This window comes from Vulpes vulpes, chromosome 3, assembly GCF_048418805.1.
Source record: "Vulpes vulpes isolate BD-2025 chromosome 3, VulVul3, whole genome shotgun sequence".
Taxonomy (NCBI): Eukaryota; Metazoa; Chordata; class Mammalia; order Carnivora; family Canidae; genus Vulpes; species Vulpes vulpes.
This window is the reverse complement of record NC_132782.1, coordinates 152,021,448-152,041,654: the sequence shown is the minus strand read 5'-3', so window position 1 is coordinate 152,041,654 and position 20,207 is coordinate 152,021,448. Positions and strand designations below refer to the sequence as shown.

Below are 20,207 nucleotides of genomic sequence, written 5' to 3'. Positions count from 1 at the left end.
GGGGTCGCCGTGGCCATGCGGCTTCTCGGCCCAGAGCCTTAGGGGAGGCCCTACAGCCCATCGAGGGCGTCCAAACCCCACCTCGTCGTGCTCACGGCGCCACGGGGCCCACGGATGTCGACTCCGCGTACTGAGCGAGCGGCCAGGCCCGGGGCCAGCCCCAGCCAGTCTCCGTAACGTCCCCTAGGGTTGCCGTCCTGCCGTCCCCTCTGCCCCCTGGTCTTGCTAAACTCCTGTCTCCTGAGGAGAAACTGTCCATCCCTCGGGACGGGGCGATCAGTCGCGCTTCGGGCTCCCCCTCCGTCCCCGACGGTGAAGCGAGGCCGCGCTCCATCCCTGGCACCACAGCGGCCCATCACAAAGCAGAGGCTGAGTGCCCGGGCCCCTGCGCCATCACGTGCTGACCGGCCGGGAAAGGCCCGGCCGAGAGCCAAAGCCAACGTGTCTCCTTCCGTCGTGGCCTGGCGTCACGTTAGCCAAAAGCAGGGCCCAGGAGCGGCGGAGCTGCGGAGCGGGTACCTTACGGGGCAGCGCCCCGGGCCTGCGGCGAGCGAAAACGCTCACAGAATGGTTTCTCGGCTCCCGGAAGGACACGTTTCCGTGGCCTCGAGCTTCAGGAACATCCTGAACTGGGCCGCAACCCCGCGGAGCGGTTCAAGTTTCCGAACCGGTTAGTAGGCGAGGACAGCCCGGCCCGGAGGCTGCACCAAGGTCACGCTGGGAGGGACGCGGGGGTAAAACCATGGGCCGGACGGGCTGCTGGGGAAGGGAGCTGGGGGGGCTGCCCGCGTCCTCCCCGCGCCTGAGGCCGCCCGTGTGAGCAGCCCCTGCCAGCCGAGGCAGATGAAGCACCTGGCACAGAAGACACTCCCCGGCTTCCAGAAAGACCTCCCGGCCCCCAGACACTGGCTCTCCACGACCCATTTCCCCCCACCCCCCACCCCAGAGTGAGCAGGGCAAAGCCTGGGCGGGCCGCGGGCGCCGGGCGGAGGACGACGTGTGTGTATACAGACGTGCGTGTACAGACAGGTTTATTCAAACGGTGGGATCTACACGTTGGGAGGCTGTGGGAAGCATCTTATCCAAAGAAAACACATTTTAAGCAAGAGGTAAAAAAGCTTTTCAGACCCAAAGGCCATTTAATACAATGAATCCTACTTGGGTAGTTTAGCAAACAGTTTTTCAAAACCCACATCCGACTGGTTAGTACTGGAAACACAGATTTGGTTTCAAAGCTGAGATGCCCCTGGCGTAACAGACCTCGTGAAATGCAGTTATTTCATATTATGCCATAAAAAATAGGGACATGTATCTATTGACAACTTAAATATTAACTCAGTAGGCTACCTGGTGATATAAATAGAAAAAAAATGAGACCAAAAAAAAAAACCCCAAGTGGTCACAGACTAGGTTTGAGAAGACTAAGCCACCAGCCTACCCCGGCCTGCAAAGGTGTTAAAATCTATCCTAGAATCTAAAACAGGAAAAAGAGTCAATATTCCACTCCACAGAGACCCCTCCGGCCCGAACCATCCCCCGAGGAGAGCACCCAGCGCAAGAGGCTTCCTGAGCACCTGCTACGGATGCTCCTACGTCACTAGCTCACGACGAGCAGAGAGCGTGTCCCATCGGAGGCTGTTCCCACGCGCACGCCCTAGTGGCCGCAGGGACCGTCCTCCGGAGCCGCAGCCGAAGGCCAGCGGACACGCGTCTAGGCCACCGGCCCACGAAGCCACGGCTGGAGCCCCGCGCCGTCGGCCCCGCGCTGGCACGCTCCCCACTAGCTGGCGGGGCCGTGGGGAAGTCCGGCGCGGCGCGGCGCTCCTACTCCTGGGCCTCCTTGCGGGTCAGCTTGTAGATCTCGGTGGGGCCGTCCACGTGGGTGATGGTGGTGGTGAGCTGCACTTCCTCCCCGCTGTGGACGCCCAGGTCACCTGGAACAGGGTGCGGGCGTTAGACGTGCCGGCGGCCCGGGACCGGCCCTCCCCCCCCTCCCGGCCTCAGACGCCGGCGGGGCGCCAACGTCGGCCACATCCACCCTCGGACTCGCACCCCGCGGGGCTTCCAGAGCCTTCCCGGCCCCCAGAGAGGAGACCCCAGCGACCATGCGCCTGCACCACGCTCCGTCCCCGCGGTCACCAGGAGCGCGTCAGGAGGGCTTACCTGGCACCACGCAGCTCCCGGTGCTTTCCAGGGGCTGGTGTCTGCCCCCCCCCCCCCCAGGGCCACACGCAAGAGGAAACAGGGAGGGGCAATGAGGACACGGCCCGGGGCGGTGGGGGGGCACCACAGAGAGATCAAACAAATGCACAACTGGCAGAGGGGAAATGGAAAACCAAGAGGCCGCCGTCCTCCGACAGCGTGTGGGGGGCGCACGTGCACTTGCAAATTTGCAGACAGGGAGCGACGCTGGAGAGAACCAGGCCAGGGTGGGGTCTGCGGCGTTCACGCTCTGTTCATATTTATATTAGGTATTTTTATTATACACAGTATCACATATTATTACAGCTTATATTTGTAGTTTTATATCTATACTGTGGAGACCTATTTTCTGGGACTAAGATTTTTCCTAGTTCAAAGCCCAGGATTAAGGAAATACGTGCTATTTTCAGTTGGGATGGGAAGTTGGAAGAGAGCTTTGGCCCTACGCCTGCCACTAATGTCACCGATGGTGGGCATCGGTGCATCGCACGGGCTCAGACCCCTGGGCGTCACCCGGACACAGGTCCCGCAGGCTGCAGGGCCGGTGCCCTTCACACGTGCCACACGCCGCCAGGGTTCCCCTGCAGACCCGTTTGCCAGCAGAGGCGCGGCCCAGGCGGTCCTACTGAACGCTGGCGTGCAGCGCTCTACCCAGGCCTCCCTACTTTCAGCAGCGAGGTCCTCGGCTCTTGCAGGACTGCTGATAGGATTTGGGGCCCTGTGCACTAGGTCCAATCCACGGGCTGGGGGGCAGAGCAGGTAACGGGAGGCGGCGCACACCAGCGGGGCGCGAGGGCCACGCTGACCCACTACGTACACAACAGGCAGGGCCCCAGCCCGCCTTCTCGCTGCGGCGGCTTCTAGCCCACTCCCGGGCCTAGCACCGTGCCAGGGCCTCAGGTTTCTCAGGCGAAGCCGGTTCTGGATCTGGGTGAGCCCTGGAAACCCCAAAGCCGCCGTCAGGATCTGCGTGTCTGTGCAAGTCATCACAGTTCCAAAGGGAGGCCTGGCCACCCCCGTGGACCCACCGGCACCGCCAAGTGTTTACCCGAAGAATCCCTTTCACCAAAGACTCAAACCAGACACCAGAATGGACTTGTACTCAGGCTTCGAACCCAAGGTGCTACTCTTCAGGCTTACAATGTCGACTCTCCTCACATGTCCCACAAAATGTGCAGGATCCTACAGCTCCCTTGGGCCAAAATGACTTCAGCTTGTTTTCATGAGCTCCCGCATCAGTGTCTGCCGCGTGCCGACCCCGTCCAAACACTCTGCAGACACTAACGCGCTCAGTCCTCGTGCCAGTACTTCGACAGGGCCGCTGTCATCATTTCCACTCTATTCACGAAGAAACAGGCACAGAGAGGTCAGTCACTGGCCCAGCCAAGGGCCGGCTTGGTGCACTGGGATGTGGGATTCAGACTCCACCGCAAGGCTCGGAGCCGGGCTCTCAAGCCCGGAGGTAAACCTCCCGGTTTCCAAGGTCCAGTGGGTCTGCCGGCAACGCAGGAGTCCACGTGCAGCGGGTCGTGGCCGTAAGCGCACGCGGGGTCTGGATAAACTGCTCAGCACGTTAGCTCTGCCTCTGTATCCGATGAAAGAGAATCCAGAGCGCGCCGTACGGGCGCCCTGACGGTCCCCAGAGCTGGGACTCGGTGTCTGCCCCGCGGGCGGCTCCCGGGGCTCTGCGTGCCAGGGAGACGCGGAGGCTTAGCCATCAGCTCCTCTAATGGGATCCCGTTTGAGGACCCAGGCCAAGGAGGCCCAAGCGGCCAAATTGTGTTTTTTTTGTGCCCTGAAGGCCAACTCTTCCCCCTTTAGGGGGAGAACATGGGAATACGGCAGGAGTGGGGACCCTCCGTTTCTTCCAAATCCCATCAACCCCTACCTCTGCCAAGGTCTCGCTCCACCTGCTGTTCTCCCTCCCTCTTGGATCCTGCTACTTAGTGCACAGAAGGGCTTAAAGCCTTTTCTAAACACAAAATAAAACACCTTTTCGAAAATGTGGTATGTTTCTTATTTTGGGAAGAGGGGAGAATAAACGGGGAGACAACGGAGAAAGGTGAAGAAAGGAATCCTTCAGTTGGCAGAAGTCTCCTTCCCTGGGTCTGGTGTCGGCTCCTGTCGGCTGATGGACAAGACGAGGGCCTGTTCTGTGCAGCTGCTGTGGAAGGAGGCTAACCTCTGGCATCCGATTCCATCACTAAGGACCATCGCTGGGTCCGTATTTACGACCTGGCGTCCGAGGCACGCGGCTACCTGCCGGCACCTGCGGCTGAAAGCCTCCTGGAGACCCGGAACGCTCTGAGGCCCCGCAGGGAGGCCCCGCAGGGAGGCAGCAGTGGCCGCAGCTCCCCGCCGCGGCTGCATCTCGACAGCCGTCCCTTGCGCGTCTGCGGCTACCTTAGGAGAAGGGAGGAGAACCGCCCCGGCTGATCCAGGGGTCTGGGAGACCCGCAGCCTCCGGCCATTATGGGGCTCCCAAAGCAGGCGGACACCCCACTGCCTCCATCTGGACGCCCGGGAGCTCTCACGCCCCGAGGTCCTGGCTCTTCAGGACCTGCTGGAGCCGGATTCCAGACCACCTGTGTGTACCCCCAGAGCTTATGTCCTTCCTGTAACACTCCCGACCCCGTTCTTCCCTGCGGAATTTCCTCTAGTCTCGTACCGACCAAACCCCTACTCACCCTCAAAGCTAAGCTCAAACATAACTAATAAAGTCCAGCCCGGCTCACGGCACGATGAGGAAAACGAGGAGCAGGTGGTGTTTGCAAAGCTAGATGGTTTCCACGTAAAGGATTATGGTTTACTCTGAGGTTACGTCCTTCCTACATTTGGGATGTGAAAAATACAGTGGACAGTGGGTGTTAAAAAAATCTGTAAAAAAATTTTTTTCAGGGGATCCCTGGGTGGCTCAGCGGTTTAGGGCCACCTTCGGCCCAGGGCGTGATCCTGGAGTCCTGGAATCGAGTTCCGCGTCGGGCTCCTGCATGGAGCCTGCTTCTCCCTCTGCCTGGGTCTCTGCCTCTCTCTCTCTCTCTCTCATGAATAGATAAATAAAATCTTTAAAAAAAATTTCTTTTTCAAAGAACGTGAATAGCCAGTGCAGTAATCTGATAGGTAGTAAGTGCTCATTAAACCCCCCACCACGACGTCCGGGTACAGGCTGGTCCAGATCCTCCCGGCTGCACGCACACGGCGAGCTCCAGCCCTGCAGGGACGGGTGCAGCGGCCTGCAGCCAGCCGCCCCTCGGTCGCCTTCGGCCACTGAGGTGGATTATTCCGGGAGGGGTGAGCCACTGCCCCCCGGCCCCCAAGGACCTCCAGGGACCGGGTCCCTGGTGCCTGCAACAGGGTGGGCACAACCAAACCTACAAGTTTTGAGTGAAATCCTAATGCTATGGGCCGAACCCTAGCCTTGCCGAATGTAGCTGTTCAAGTCCTGGCTGGCAGCCCTCGGGACGTGACGTGGGGAGACACGGCCTTGCAGGAGGTCAGGACGTCACCATGAGGTCACGGGGCGGCCCTCGTCCGGCCTGGCCTGCGTCCTCATGAGAAGAGGCCGCGTGACGGCACGGAGGGAACACGCAGCCACGAGCCACGGGGAAGCCGGACGCACTCGGTCTGGGGCCTCGAGCCTCTGGAGCCGTGAGGACATGCCCACGCTTCGCGGTTTCAGCTCCACGGGCTGCGGTGCTTGACGGAGCCCGGCCATCGGGCAGCTCGGGAGGCGCGACGTGCCCCAGACGACGAGGCGGCCGCCACCCACAGGGCCGCAGCAGGGACTGGGCCGCCCACTCGCACCTTCACCGGGAAGCGGCTCCGGCGGGGGCCACCTCGGGTCCGCGGGCTCCCACCACGTGCATCACGCTCACGGGCACCACGGGGCCGGGTCCCCGACACGCCGGGGAGAGGCCCACTAGACAGAAACAGAACGGGACCGGCTGGCAATGGGCGTCTCCTGGTCCCTTCGTCATCGTCATCCGGTCAGGAATTCCGTGGCTCAGGTTTTCTTTCTAAACCTTCTGACCAAAAGTCTACGGACGAAGGCACGGAGATGAGGCCTGTTGTTAACAAGTGTCCACTTCATAAGCAGCTCCGACGGTTCTCCCCACGATCCCAGGGAGACGCTGTGGTCGCTCGGCCCTAAGGTCAGTGCCGGCCTGCCCGGTGTCTGCCCGCTGCCTGCCCGCTGCCTGCCCGCTGCCTGCCCGGTGCCTGCCCGCTGCCTGCCCGCTGCCTGCCCGCTGCCTGCCCGCTGCCTGCCCGGCGCACACCCGGGTGCTCCACAGACCGCTTACGGCGATGCTGAAAACGACTTGAAGGAAATGGCAGGAGGAACAGGGCAGAGGATGTGAATGGTGCTTAAAAGAAAGAGGCCGAAGTGATCTTTGCTAAATCAAAAGTCTGCGTGTGTTGGGACGTGTGTGCACAAACGTCCCTACACACGCACAAGACACGATCCTATTTAGAGCCCCTGGCGGCTCAGTGCTTGAGCGTCTGCCGTCAGCCCAGGGCGTGACCCCGGGTCCCAGGATCGAGTCCCGCATCAGGCTCCCTGCATGGAGCCTGCTTCTCCCTCTGCCTGGGTCTCTGCCTCTCTCTGTCTCTCATGAGTAAATAAGTAAAATCTTTAAAAAATAATAAATAAAAAAATAAATATACGCGTCCATAAACACACACGCGTATGTGTGAAATAACTGACGCGGCCGCAACGGTGCCACCAGCCGGTAAATCACCAGCAAGACGGAACCCAGAGCCCCACAGCCTGGGAGCACCCAGCAGCCGCCGCAGAGGGGCCTCGTCCCTCCCTCGGGCTTCATTCCACCCCGTCTCACCCAGCCTGACGCCGGGCCCAGGTACCGGTGGCTCATTTCTAAGGGTCCCTGCCCTGTCTTATCCACACAATAAAAGAGGCACAGACGTGCAAGGGAAAATTAAAAAAAAAAACACTTTTGGGAAAACAACCCTTTCTAGGACCTGCCGTCCGCTGTGTTTCTCTCAGTCCATTCCTGAGCAAAAGGGAGACGCCGGAGTCTCTGCTGCTTTCGTTTCCGTCCTACCCCTGCCCCTCCTGCCCCCTCCTGGCATCTCTCTCCACGTCCAAACACAACGACCTCCTCAATGTTCTATTTCCTCGTCCCCTTTGGCTGCATCAGAAACCACCTGCCAAGTCCCTGGAGATGAGCTTTTTCCAGAGGTCCGCCCAGGACCCACCTCAAGAAGGCAAGAAACCACACACCTGGGATTCATGCTCCACAGCAAAAGGCCTCAATTCTTGGCTTGGACCTTACAAGCAGGGGAGCAGGGGAGCAGGGGAGCCCAAGCCAACTCAAAAATAAAAACTTTGCATGAGAAAGGAAAAGGAGCATGGGGCGGCTGGGGGAGGGGAAGGGATGCCATCCAGAGGCCCAGAGAATTCAAAAAATACAGCGTATCCCCCGAGTTCATTTTCTAGGTTTCCATGTAATATTTCAAACCAGCTCTTTCCAAGGGGCTTCAAAATCCTGGCAAATGCTCCGTAACTCCTGGGAGGCCTTGGGAGGCTGGCGCCAGTCGAGGAGACAAAAAGTGAAGGAGGGCAGGGGGGTAGCGGGATCGGAGAGCCCACGTGGCACAGCCGCCTCCGAATGCACGAGGCCACGGAACCACGTGGGAGCAGGATGGCAAACGAGCTGCCGGGGCTGCGGGGCCGCTGCGCCGTCACAGCTGATCGTGTCCCCATCGCACGGCTGCTAAGGTGTGTGACGTGTGTTCGTGACCGGGACAGGGTCCCAAGGGGTCTACCTGCTTGGCCCTAAGTACCAGGGGCACCTCCCGGTCACAGCGGCAGATCCAAGACCAAGCAGGCATGCACAGTTCTGGCGGGGGGCCTGGGGGAGGGATGGGACCTGCTGGTGAGAACTAGCTTTTGAGCTTTCTGTGAAACTCCAGGTCAAGCTGCCTTCAACCAAAAACAAAAACCAAAACCAAACAAAACAAAGAACAACACACAAAAAAACAAAAAAGCACAACGAAAGAAACACCCACGGGGAACAGACCCGGTGCTAGTGTCAACCGCAGGCCTCAAGCCTTGGGGTGGCTGTGGTGCAGGGTAGGGCGTCCGTCCTGGCGGAGGGGCCGACCCCGGCCTGCAACCCGGGCGACTGGCCCGGCGGGCGGCAAGCGGTCAGGCAGCCTGGGCAGGGCGGGCCGCAGCCCCGGCCCCCACGGCCTAGAAGGGCTGGACGGCAGGTCCTCGCCAGCGGCTGGAAACCCCCGAGCCGTGACACAATCAGCCCGGGCCGAGGTTCTCTCCTGCCCTTTGGCCATGAGGAGAAACGCAGCTATAGACGTGCGCGGCCCCGAAGGCTCCAGGATAGCACCGCGGGGACACGCGGCGCGGAGGTCAGGCGGCGGAGGTCAGGCGGCAGAGGTCAGGCGGCAGAGGTCAGGCGGCAGAGGTCAGGCGGCGCGCCCACGTCACAAGCGGAACCACCGGGGGGTTTACGTCAAGTCAGGGTCCGCGGACTGTTCCGGTAGCAGGGTCATCCCAACCTCCCGGGAAGTCCGGCGATGGCTTCACGTGGCATCTCCCGGGAGGAAGCACCTCACCTCTGGGCTCCTGCTGGAGACTCTCAAGAACATGCCCACGCGGCTGGTCGGCTCCGGCAGGAGGACCACGACACGAAACCGGACCCCTGATCACAAGCCCGGCATCCCTTCCTGCCACTGCGAGGAGGCCCACTTTGAGGGGCTACGTGCCCCACGTCCATGCTCAGGGTGGCGGCCAAGCAGCCGGAAGGACCCTCCGACGCGGTGGCGGGCGCGGTGCAGAAGGTGGAGGGTGGCTGAGGGCTGGCCGCGGCCCCAACCCTCAGCAACGGGCCCTCTACCTCCCACACCGTCTCATGCCGTCGCCCCTCGTGTTAACCTCAACTCTCAACATCACCGGCCCCATCTGTGAAGTCTGAAAACTAGGCCCGAACTCTTACTTCTAATGCCTCGACTCAATCAGCACTTCCCAAGCGCCCTCCAGGACCTGTCCTTGCTCAGGAGTTAGCTCTCCGGCGGAGCAGGAGACACGGGAAGCTCATCTAGGACACTTAGGGGTCCTCTGAAGGGTATAATCGTGTTTCCCCAGGACTGTTCCTTAGAACACGATTTCCAAAAAACAAACAAACAAAAACCCCCAAGAAACCTAAAACAAAACACTGCCTGGAAAAAGGAGTATAGGGCCAAATGATTTAATAATTTGGGGAAAAGCTGTCCGTCCCACCCATTTAAAAAAGGCCTATGGTACAAATTAAAGTACTAAAGGCATTAAGATGTCTTGCAGGAAAAGCCTCATTAATGCTGATTAAAAACCCAATGACTCTCAAAGTCGTTTGACTACTCAGACGTATCAATATCCTACGGCAACAACATTCGATTGAATACAGTTTGCTGGACTCCAACGGGGGCGATCAGGAATAGGTTTCTAGAAAGAGGAAGCATTCTGAGTGGGCCCAGAGGGTGAGGAGGGTTTTATTAGGGCCCAGGTGGACCCAGGAGAGGAATCCACTCGTTCAGAACAGCAAGGACACGGCTCGGGTAAAGCAGGGGTGGAGCCAGACAGCGCAGGGCTGAGTAGTCAAAGGAAAAGGAGCTCTCCGATCTGTCCTTCCCTGGGCCACCAATTCCAAACCCAGGGCACACCCTAGGCAGCGACAGCCGCTTCCCTCTGCCACGGCTGGTGGAGAAGCCCCAGGTCCGCGCCTCCCTTCTCTGGACCTCAGGTCCCCATCTACAAAATAACCAGGTCGGCCAAGTCCCCCGAGGCTCCTGGAGGCATCAGGAGCCCCGCAGGAGGAGGAGGCCCCGGGGGCAGGGACTAGCCATCGGCCGAGGCGCGTCAAGAACGAGCAGGAGAACCGCGACGCCGGCTCAGTCTTCAAGTCTCAGGACCCAGTCCCAGGCCACCTGGTATCTTAAGATCATGCTTTTCAAACCAGAAGAATAAACGTGGCTTAATCTCAGAAAGTCGATTTTGTTCAAGAAATTGAGGAAAGAAAACTTAAGCTTTAAAATAAAACGGGCACATATTTCAGACTAGAATGCTTAAAAATTAAAAAAAAAAAAAAAAAGAGAGAGACGACGACTGAAAGAAGTATGTGCCTTGTGGTGGCTTTCGTCTCACGGCTCCCCAGTCCCCGGGGGGTGCTCACGGACACCTGGAGGGGGCCTGACTGGGGACCCCAGGGCCTTTGCTGGGTGAACCCCGCAGGGGCTGAGCCTACTTATCCTGAACGAAGCTGTGCTGAGACTGGGACTCACCATTGGACTGGTCCTCCCCGTAGTTCTTATGGGACGGCGCGTACAGGAACATCAAAGCAAAGACGTACAGGTTCCACATCCCATAGATGCCCGTGAAGAAGGCGCTGTTCACCTGGACCGTGACGCCGCCCCACTTCCAGTGGCCTTCGGTCACCTACGGAGAAAGGAGACGACATTCAGCTGGAGCCAAGAAGCCACAACAGCGAGACCGGAACCAACCGACACAGGCTTTCGTGCGCGTCGCAGCTCTCCAAGACCGCGGTGAGGCTGCTTTTGTCTACGTTCATGACCCGAGCGTGGCTGGCAGGGCTGACGGCCTGTGGACCACGCCAAGCACCGGCAACTAACAACCTGTGCCAGCTCTGAGATGAGTGGAACGGCTCCGACCACCTGTGCCAACCACAGGGCATCTCCGATGGCCAAATGCCCCTGTGAGAACATGAGCTGGGTTATGTGAAGTGTCTCCAGGAGCCCCTTGTAGGAGCTACAGGGGAAGACAGAGGACGATGGAGGACGTAAGGGCCTCGAGCTGTATCTAGGTGTTAATGACTCAGCGGGCAGGTGGCCTTCGTGAGCCTGGATCCACCTGACACCTCCTCGTAGCTGTAGCCCACGACCCCCTGGGGCCCCAGGCGGAAGAAAGCTGGAAGCACAGGTGTTTCCTTCTGAAAGACCTGGAGCGTCAGTTCACTGGGTCAACAAACTGCAGACTAACCCGTTTTAGTTGGGCCCTGGTGAGCATTAACTTTTCATTTTTGTGATGCACAAACCACTATCGCGAACCCTTATTTTCGAAGATAATTCATTTGATATAATGTACTCGGGAATATATTATTTTTTTTGAAGAAGAAGAAGAAGAATTTTATGACCATCCCTGGTTTTGGAACCATGTGTGAATGTTCAAGCTACTTAGAACTAACTTCTTAGAAAGGTCGCCAAGTGTCACTTTTCTTAACAGAATATCCTAACTTTATAAAAAAAAAAAAAAAAAAAAAGAAAACTACAGTAGTTCAGCAGTTAGGGCATGCTTAAAATGATTTTTAGGGATCCCTGGGTGGCTCAGCGGTTTAGCACCTGCCTTTGGCCCAGGGCGTGATCCTGGAGACCCGGGATGGAGTCCCGCATCGGGCTCCCGGTGCATGGAGCCTGCTTCTCCCTCTGCCTGTGTCTCTGCTTCTCTCTCTCTATCTCTTGTGAGTAAATAAATAAAATCTTTAAAAAAAATAAAATGATTTTTAATGCATATAATGGAGGAGGAGAGGAAGTCTTAAGATAATTCCTGGAAATTCACGTACCCGCTTTCACAACAAAGGGACCTGTTCTGTAGGTGACGCGGGGGAGGCTGGGTGGCTCCAGGCTAATTTTCCTCTTCTCTGTGAAGGCTGTAGGCCCCAAAAGGTCTCCCTCCTGCAAGAGACCCTACTTCCCATGACACAAAGTGGGAATACTCGGTACTGAATTTTCCTGAAATGGATCCTTACTGGGACTGGCATAACCAGCCCAAGGGAATGTCCACCTGCCCACCTGGTCACCGTGGTACTCGACAGACGGTGTTAGCTGGATGAACATGGACAAAAGTACAGGCTGGGCGGGAGCGCCAGGGCAGGGGCACGGCAGTAGACAGGGACAGAGACAGGGACTGTGAGGAAGTATCTGATGGCAAAGGGAAGAGACTGTATTCCCCGGTAAATAATGAGAATTGCCCTTTAAAGTAAGCCCATGGGCAGTCCGTGTTATTTCACTTAAATATTGCAAACACAGATATCCGCAAAACTAAGACTTTCTAACATAGTAACAAGGGGGATGATAGTGGACATTTATTCAACGCTGACGGGTCAAGCACTACAGTAGGGACTTCACACGGACGGTACCAGGGCAGGTGATATTCCCACTCAACACGTGGGAAAACTACGCCGCGGTGAGGCACGTGGTCCTTCCCCAGGTTGCTCCGTCGGAAAGTCGCGGCTCTGACTCCAAGACAAGGGGCTGTTAACCGTCACGCGGCGTCAGAGCAGGGACGTTGTCTTCAACGGGGGAGTCTGTTACGTTGGCATATGGAGCAGCTACCGCGGAGCCCGAACTTCCTTCCAAGGTTGACTTGATTGACCACAAGGCCCCTCACTGTGCAGCGTGTCCATATTCACACACACACAGATTCGCACACCGAAATCCACACAGAATCCAGTAGCACATGCACATGCGCCCTAGAGATCCTAGACGTAGGAACGGGCGGTGCTCAAAGCTGGACGTACACGGGAGCCACGGCTTCCCGGAGGGGCCACGGGATCGAGAGGCCCACACCGCGGGGCGCACACCGGCGCTCCGAGGGCCCAGGCACTGGCGGATTCACGCCCATCCCACGTCCGCCGTGCGACACGGGCACCTCGGGGAGCACCGAGCTGCAGGACTGCCCGCACCATTTACCCAGTACTCCAAGTGCACTACTTCCTAGGGCAGAGGGCTCCGCATGAGGAGGAGCCGTACGCACAGCGTCGGCCTGTCAGTGGGTGTCCACCTCCCCTCTCGGTCGTCCCGCCTGGGACCCCGAGCTCACAGCCCGTTCCCACCACCACGAACCACAGTACACGGCCTCCACGGAGCAGGCCTTGGAAATTCGAGATCTTATTAATGCCAAGGCGGCGGCGAGGGGACAGTCCCCCCATTTTAACTCCCGGAGGGGGGAGAAAAAATCAGCCCCAACCAGGAAAAAAAAAAGAAAAAAGAAAATCCTCTTCCCTCTGCAGAAGTCTTATTTCTAAAAGTCCCTGCTTTTCCCGATTTAACATTCGAACAATTTACTTTTGTGTGAAACCACCCAATTATACCCCTGGAGCCCAGCGCAGGTCACATCCCTCTACACCCAGTAGTCTTGACAACCAACATTCCACTTAACAACAAGATTTCCGAATCCCAGACACAGGCTGCCTTGCTGGAAACACTTCCTCTGTGAGTGGCGGAGGCAGCGACCCCACACGGAAGGGCCGGGCAGGCTCGCCGGGAGTCTGCTGCAGGAGGCTTGACCCGGACGTCAGGCCCCCGGGGGTCCCCTTGGCGAAGGTTGGCGACCTTCTCCCCGCACCGCACTTCTGTCCCCTGCTGCCCGCCACCTCCACGCCGAACGCCTCTTTTCCAGACGGAAGGGGCTGAAACACCAGACTGTGATGTGCCATCCCCTGGCTGCTACGACTGAGGCCATTAAAATGCCTGGCATTAAAGCGCTGCCCCTCAGGGCCAGCTACAAAGCCTCAAGGTCGCCGCACCCCACAGCGTCCTGCGGGTCCTGCGTTCCCGGCCTCGGAGCTTCAATATCCTGGCGAGATCCCCTCGCATTATATTTCATGGGGCTTAAATGCAAGCTCTCTCAGCAAGCCCGCGAGTATAATGGGAGTTTTCACACAGCCCTTTTACCCAAGGCTGGGATCTATTTCAAAAAGTTACCCAATGGGTTTTCTTTCAGGTGAGCTCATTGCTGAGACATTCCAAAATGACATTAAAAAAATAAACCCTCTGATGACTATATTAGTACAGTACCCGGGACATTGAGACTTATGCCTGAAAACGTCTTAGATATCTATAAATAAACCTTAAAAAAAATAGCCCAGCAGGAGGAATGTGAGGACCTAATGGAATCCGAAAGAGCTCGCTGCTACCCCCTTGGAGCCGAAATCCACTTCGGGCCGACTGTCGCGGCGGATATAAAAAGCCAGCCCCGGGCTGGAGCCCTGATAGAAAATACTGGGACAATGCGATATTAATCTTTTCCCCCAAGAAAAGCCACCGACTCTGCTCCTTGGAAGAACTGGCGTCCCCGGCTTCCAAATGGTGCACCAGTTACTTAACACGAGCACGGCTACGTCGGGCACGCGTGGCCTCCTCGGCCAGCCGTCGGGGGGCGGGGGCGGGGGGGGCCGCGGGAGCGTGGCTTTGGCTCAGGGGACGGACACATGTGCTGGGACCCAAAGTGCCCTTTGTTCCCGCCCCGAGAACGCGCCTTGGGGTCACCTCTCCGCCCTGAGCCCAGCCTTCCTGAAGCTCGTGCGCCCGAGCCCGGCGCCCCGCGGTCCCTCACGCCCCACCCGGCCCTGCTGGCGCCACCGCGCTCTCCCAAGCATCGGAGGGCTGGACACGCTGGTCACGGGAGGATCAGCCCCAGGACACGTCAGGCCTCAGACGCCCTTGCTGGAGCCTCAGCCGGGTGAGCAGGGCTCACCCAGAGCCGGGATACTTTGCTGCACTCGCAGTGGGGGCGTCTCCAGGGCTCTATAAAGGGCCTGATGCAAGCACAGCCCCGGTGAGGCCCCGGCAGACGCGGGATGAGCGGAACCCACGAGGACACGATGATTAGGGATCCTTTTTCCCCACGCTCGTTTCAGCCTCCAACCCCGACACTCACAGGCCCGGGGGCTCCTCGCGTGGCTCGGGGCGCCCTCGGGCGGCCGCGCGTCCCATTCACGGGGTCCGCGAGCCGAGTGAGGAGAGCCGAAGCTTGACCGTCACCAGCCTCGAACTCAAGTTGTTTCAGTTACAAACGGAGAAGACAAACTGCTGCTTGTACCCCCCCGGCACCACCTGTGATTCTGTCTCCAGCAGAAGCCACGACGCTTCCGTGTCAGCCACAACACAGACCCGTGGCGTCTGTAACACGTACAACCGCTCGTATCTTTGAAACCCCAAGTGCTGCAGGCCCGAGGCGTGTGCCGCACAAGGGAAGCACGGGAGCCCTCCCCTAGGAGGAAACGGGCCCCACGGGGAGACAGCCCCGGGCTGGGCGTCCCCCAGGAGGAGGGGACAGCGGGCGCAGACGGTCCAAGGTTCCGGGTCTGGCCCCGGCCTACTCGGTGTTCTTTGGCACGACGCTCACCCTTGCTCACCGCGTGCCACACGCCCTGCAGCAACCGCTCTGCAGGCCTCACTTCCCCGGGCCCTCACGCCCGCCTCTTGCAGCGGTGCCATGAGCACGTCCACGACACGGGGGAGAAGCGCCCACCTCGGGGCCGGTAAGCAAGGTGTTCGCCCCCAACCCCCAAGCTGGGAAACAGCAGAAACGGGAAATGCCTCTCAGACCTTTAGATCTCGTATCCTAGCAATGGGGCACCCGCCCCCACCGCCCTGCCGAACCCGCGGGATTTTTGTGAAGCTCAAGTGAACGACAGGCCGTACGTCGGACCTACGCGGGGCTTTCCGCTTCCTAAAACCAGTCACCGACGTTTTTGAATTATTACCACTATTAAGGTTTTCAGGGAGAAGCCAAATCTTGAGTGTGGGCAATCACCAGCGGGTGGGTGGGTAAGATCCCAGCAAGGGGACCTCTGAATCCTACTTCAGTGGAAACAGAATTATTACCGAGAATGGCCGACGGGCTGTCAAGGGATCTCCGTGAAGGCGGATGAGGATCAAGTCAAGCTAACGGGCTTGTTAGGGTTCCGCGTTAGGGCCTGAAAAGTGTGTTTTCTTCAGTGAACCAGGGAAGTGCCCTGCGATCCGGCTGCAGGCTTGTCGTTTACGCAGCGACTTCCTGCTCCTCCCAGGAGCACACAGGCCGGGGCCTTGGAGCGCCCTGAGCGGCCTTCTAGAACCTTCTGTGCAGAGCCGAGGCACGGCTCCAGGGACATCCCACCCCGACCCTGCAGGGTCCACTCACCTGACTAACGATGAAGAAGATGACGGTCATAGCAGCACAGGCCAAGGTGATCAGCATGAGGAACTTGAACCTGAAAATCAGCCCCTGTTGCGAAGGAGACAGTTTAGTCGACCCTCCCGTGGCTAGACCGGCACAGACCCTTTTCTTGATATAAAAATCTCTATAGAAAAAATCTAATTTTAAAGAAATCCATAAAACAAAACCCCTCAGAGCGACTAGTAAAATAACTGCACGGAGTAGACATTTCCCCTGCAGAGGTGAGGGCGGCTGAAACCTTCACGGGCCAAGCATCTCCCGGGCTCTTATCTCCCACAGAACACGGATATCAGAGCCTGGGAAATTACATTCACGGCACGTCGTGAGGCTGCTAATTTCCCTGCTAAGCTGGTTATGCTTCTCTGCAAGGGTTCAAAGTCACCAAATCCAAGTTTTCTGTGGTTGTAATAAAATTCTGCTCCAGTGAACAAAAAGAAATGTGCATATTAATCAACATGAAGTGGATCTGGTGGAGTTTTCTCGTGTGTCACTCCAGCTCTGGAGACAGCAAAGCTTCGGCAGGCGCCCAGGGTTTCCCGAGAGCAGGATTTAAGGCAACCTGTGTTGCAGGGACAGACACGTCTTATTCAGGGGCTCACAGCTGCAGATCCGCCGCATATAAAAAACCCCAGGGTGCTGCAGAGGAATTAGGCCCACGTCTCCAAGGACAGCCACTTAGGCTGAGTCCAAGGGATCCTTGAAAAATTAAGACTGTGTTGCCTGCATGAGGTCGGAGGATGTTGAGCGCTTTCCCTTGCATGAGGCACATAATCTAAAAAAAGGAGATTACTGAATTTTATCTGATCACCTGCTGGATATTTTAGGGGAAATGTGGCCTCTTAGAGTCTGAAAATCAGATCACCTGGGCTGCAGCCCGGGCTCCAGGCGATTCTCAGCAAGGGAACCTTGCCTAAAGCCTCCCTGAGCCAGGCCCTGACCCTTCCGCCGCCCAGCTTCCCTTCTGGTGTCAACCACATTCCACCCCAAAGCTGCAGAACCTGTCCAGCAAGCTCCCCCCTTCTGAGGACGGAGAGACTGTAAACCTCAGAAAACATCCACAGGAGCCAGCCTGCGGCCTCTCGGGGTCGGGGCTGGCCTCTTACTTGGCCCAGAGGACGGGAGCGCCTCTCGTGTGCAGCGACACAGGGTGCGGACCGCCCGGTGCAGGTGCGTGCTGTGGTCGACACCAGCGGGGAGACTGGGTCACCCCCCCCCCCCCGCCCCGCGCAGCCTGGGGGCTTGCTCACCTCGTAGTGCAGCCGCCGGACTTTGCTCATGGCAGGCAGGCTGGACTGCTTCCCGCTGATGTTGCGGAACACCTGGAACACCATGAAGCACAGAAACAGGAAGTAGAGGCACAGGCAGATGCCGGCCACGATGATGAAGGCCATCTGAGGCGCCCAGTAAAGGAAAGTGCAGGCTCACGGTCGGCACACGCGCCTCTCGGCTCCGCGGCTGCGGCGCCCTTCGACTCCCAACGGTTCGGCAGCTTTCGGGGGGACCGACACTGGCACCTACCTACCTTCCAGCGCCAGAGGCAGGGCCTTCCTGACACTGAAGCCCAACAGAGGGACGCTCCACGTCGCTCTCTGAGGCCAGGAAGAAGCGGAAGGAAGGGAGCCCCCTTATGAGAAATGCAGACCCAGGGGCCACCCCAAGTCAGCACCCACCTCTCAGCAAGATCCCCAGGAGACCTGTACGCACGTCGGGGAAGCACCAGACCCCTGGGTGCTGGATGCCAGTGGCGGCTCGCGTAGGACCGACGCTGCCTCCAAGTCAGCAGATGGGTCAGCGCACGGCCCAGGTTCCAGGGCATTCCAAGGGCAAGGAAGCCGAGCATGGTCGTGCTTGAGGACCGCTGGGCTCCCCCTTGGACGTTTATAAGGCCCGGGAGCCGCCGCGGCATCGGGAGGTGACGCTGGGGGTGGGAGCAGCAGGGGACGCTGGGCCGGGGTGGGGCTGGGCTTGCCCTTCTCGGTCAGCACCAGGGCAGCCCGTGGCCCGAACGGAGAGCAGGGCCCGGGGGTGGGGGCAGGAGCCGCCTAGAAAGCTCCACGCGAGGACCACGCAGACCCAGGGCACGCTGAGCCTGACCCAAGTCCTTTCCACGGTCGCCCACCCCGAGCCGCCTAGTCCAAATCACGAGCGAGCGTGAGCTCAGGGCGCGGCTCCCTAGGTGGCCTGCGGGCCGCGGCTCCTCTCCTCACGCCGGCCGGCCCGAAGGAAGGGCACATCGCCTATCGCTCCGGGGACACTTTATTTGCCTCCTGGGACTTCACGGCTTCTGCGCAAGGGACGGGCGGAGGACAGCACGAGGGAAGTCCGCCCCGCGCGGGGACGCCACAGTCGCGGGGGGGCAGGGGGGGCCTGGACTTGTCGTCAGGCGAGGCCGCGACGCATCGGCCTGCTCCTGCTCCTGCTCCTGCTCCCCCGGGCCTGCGACACCGCGGCGCCCGCACAGGCTGCACGGCCGGACAGGTGCACGGCCCGCGGGGAGGGACTGCCCGGGACCAGGACTGCCGCCGTCCGCCCCAAGCACCCCAAGCACGGACACCTCGCTCAGGGACACAGAACATCGGATCCAGCCTCCCGGGGGACAGGCGGCCTGGCGTCGGCCCGCGCAGATGCTGCTCGGGGCTTACCCAGGGCCCCGCCAGCCCCACCGCGCCCTGGCCTCACCCCCGCGCTCGGCAGGAGCACGTGAGGAAGGAGTCTCGCTCACGCCCGACCTCGGAAATGGGCTGCCCACGGGGCCCGGGGGCTCCGTGGCTCCGGGGACGAGCCAGGCACGCCTGAGCGTGCGGCCAACAGGTGGCCGGCAGGTCACCGCGAGGCCAGCAAGGCCACCAGCCGCCGCCCTGCCGGGGGACACGCCGCGCCCTCCGCGCTCGCCCGCTCTGGCCCGGCTTAAAAGCGAGCATTCGTTCTTCCTATGATTGGCCCTAACGGTGCCATTATCACGGGTGAGGATCAGAGCTGCGGCTGGGCGCACGGACGTCAGCAGGACCCACAAGTGGTCCTGGGGCACCAGGCAGCTGCGGCAAGAAGGAAGCCCTGCAGCCGTCACGGAAGGATACGGCCAGCTCCGTTCCCACATCTGTCGTCCAGATGCTGTAGAAGGGGTTCGTGAGCTGCACCCCCCTGCGAAGAGAACGAGACGGGAAGGAGCATTAGCCCACGGGCAAAGGGGAGCCGCCCCGTCCACCCCCTCGGCGCCTCCGCCCGGCTGGCCCGTGTCTAAGCTCGGCCGTACCGAGCCTGGGGCTCAGGAGCAGCGGGGCCGATGCCCGGACCCCACAGGCTCCCGCCAGCCTCCCGCCTTTAGGATGCTCCTCCCAGAGCCGCGGTGGACCCGGGGTGCACACTGAGCCCAGGCCCCCGGCACCTGCTCACCTCTCACACATGTCAAATATGAAGAGGCAGAAAGAGCCGACGGCAATGGGTCCCACCTGCTTCCAGTACCCGGCTATGTGATTCCGCTCATGCTGATCCTGAGGCAGAGCAACATGGAAAATGAGGGAAGAGACATCGAAGCCGTTCCGGGTCCGTCGGGCCCTCCCACAGCCCCTGCGGACCACCTGCTCATACCAAGCACACGGCCAAGAGCAAGTCCAAAACCCCCGTCCCAAAGGACGGAGGATGTCTCGGCCCATCCACAGGGTGAGCACAGGATGCCCCGGACACAAAGGGCCTTGCACCCTTAGCAGCCCAAGCTCTGCGCAAGATCACGCATTCACAATTAAATGAATTGTTTAATTCATTTGTTTTTCTTTCTTTGTTTTTCTTTAAAGATTTTATTTATTTATTTGAAAGAGAGTCCGCATGCAAGCATGAAGTGGGGGGGGGGGTTGAGGGGAGAGGCCGAATGACCAGGCTCCCCACCGGGTAGGGAGCCCGACATGGGCTTGACCCCACAACCCTGGGATCATGACCTGAGCCAAAGGCAGATGCTTAACCACTGAGCCACCCAGGTGCCCCCAGAACTAAATTCTTTTTCTTTTTTTAAAGATTTTATTTATTCATGAGAGACAGA

General features: G+C 59.3%; 1 protein-coding gene across 2 annotated transcripts in view; it reads right to left on the bottom strand.

Annotated features, from left to right (window-relative positions):
* Window positions 1-1,014: 1,014 nt before the first annotated feature.
* Window positions 1,015-20,207, bottom strand: part of WLS (Wnt ligand secretion mediator) — a 92,246-nt gene continuing 73,053 nt past the window's right edge. For both annotated transcript variants that reach the window (XM_025986683.2, XM_072754914.1), the window contains exons 7-12: window positions 19,568-19,665; window positions 19,252-19,315; window positions 17,422-17,565; window positions 16,139-16,222; window positions 10,498-10,651; window positions 1,015-1,934 (exon numbers count right to left, since the gene is read on the bottom strand). In XM_025986683.2, coding sequence (XP_025842468.1) covers window positions 1,825-1,934; window positions 10,498-10,651; window positions 16,139-16,222; window positions 17,422-17,565; window positions 19,252-19,315; window positions 19,568-19,665 — 654 coding nt within the window. In that variant the 3' untranslated portion in view covers window positions 1,015-1,824. The remainder of the gene's footprint in view (window positions 1,935-10,497; window positions 10,652-16,138; window positions 16,223-17,421; window positions 17,566-19,251; window positions 19,316-19,567; window positions 19,666-20,207) is intronic.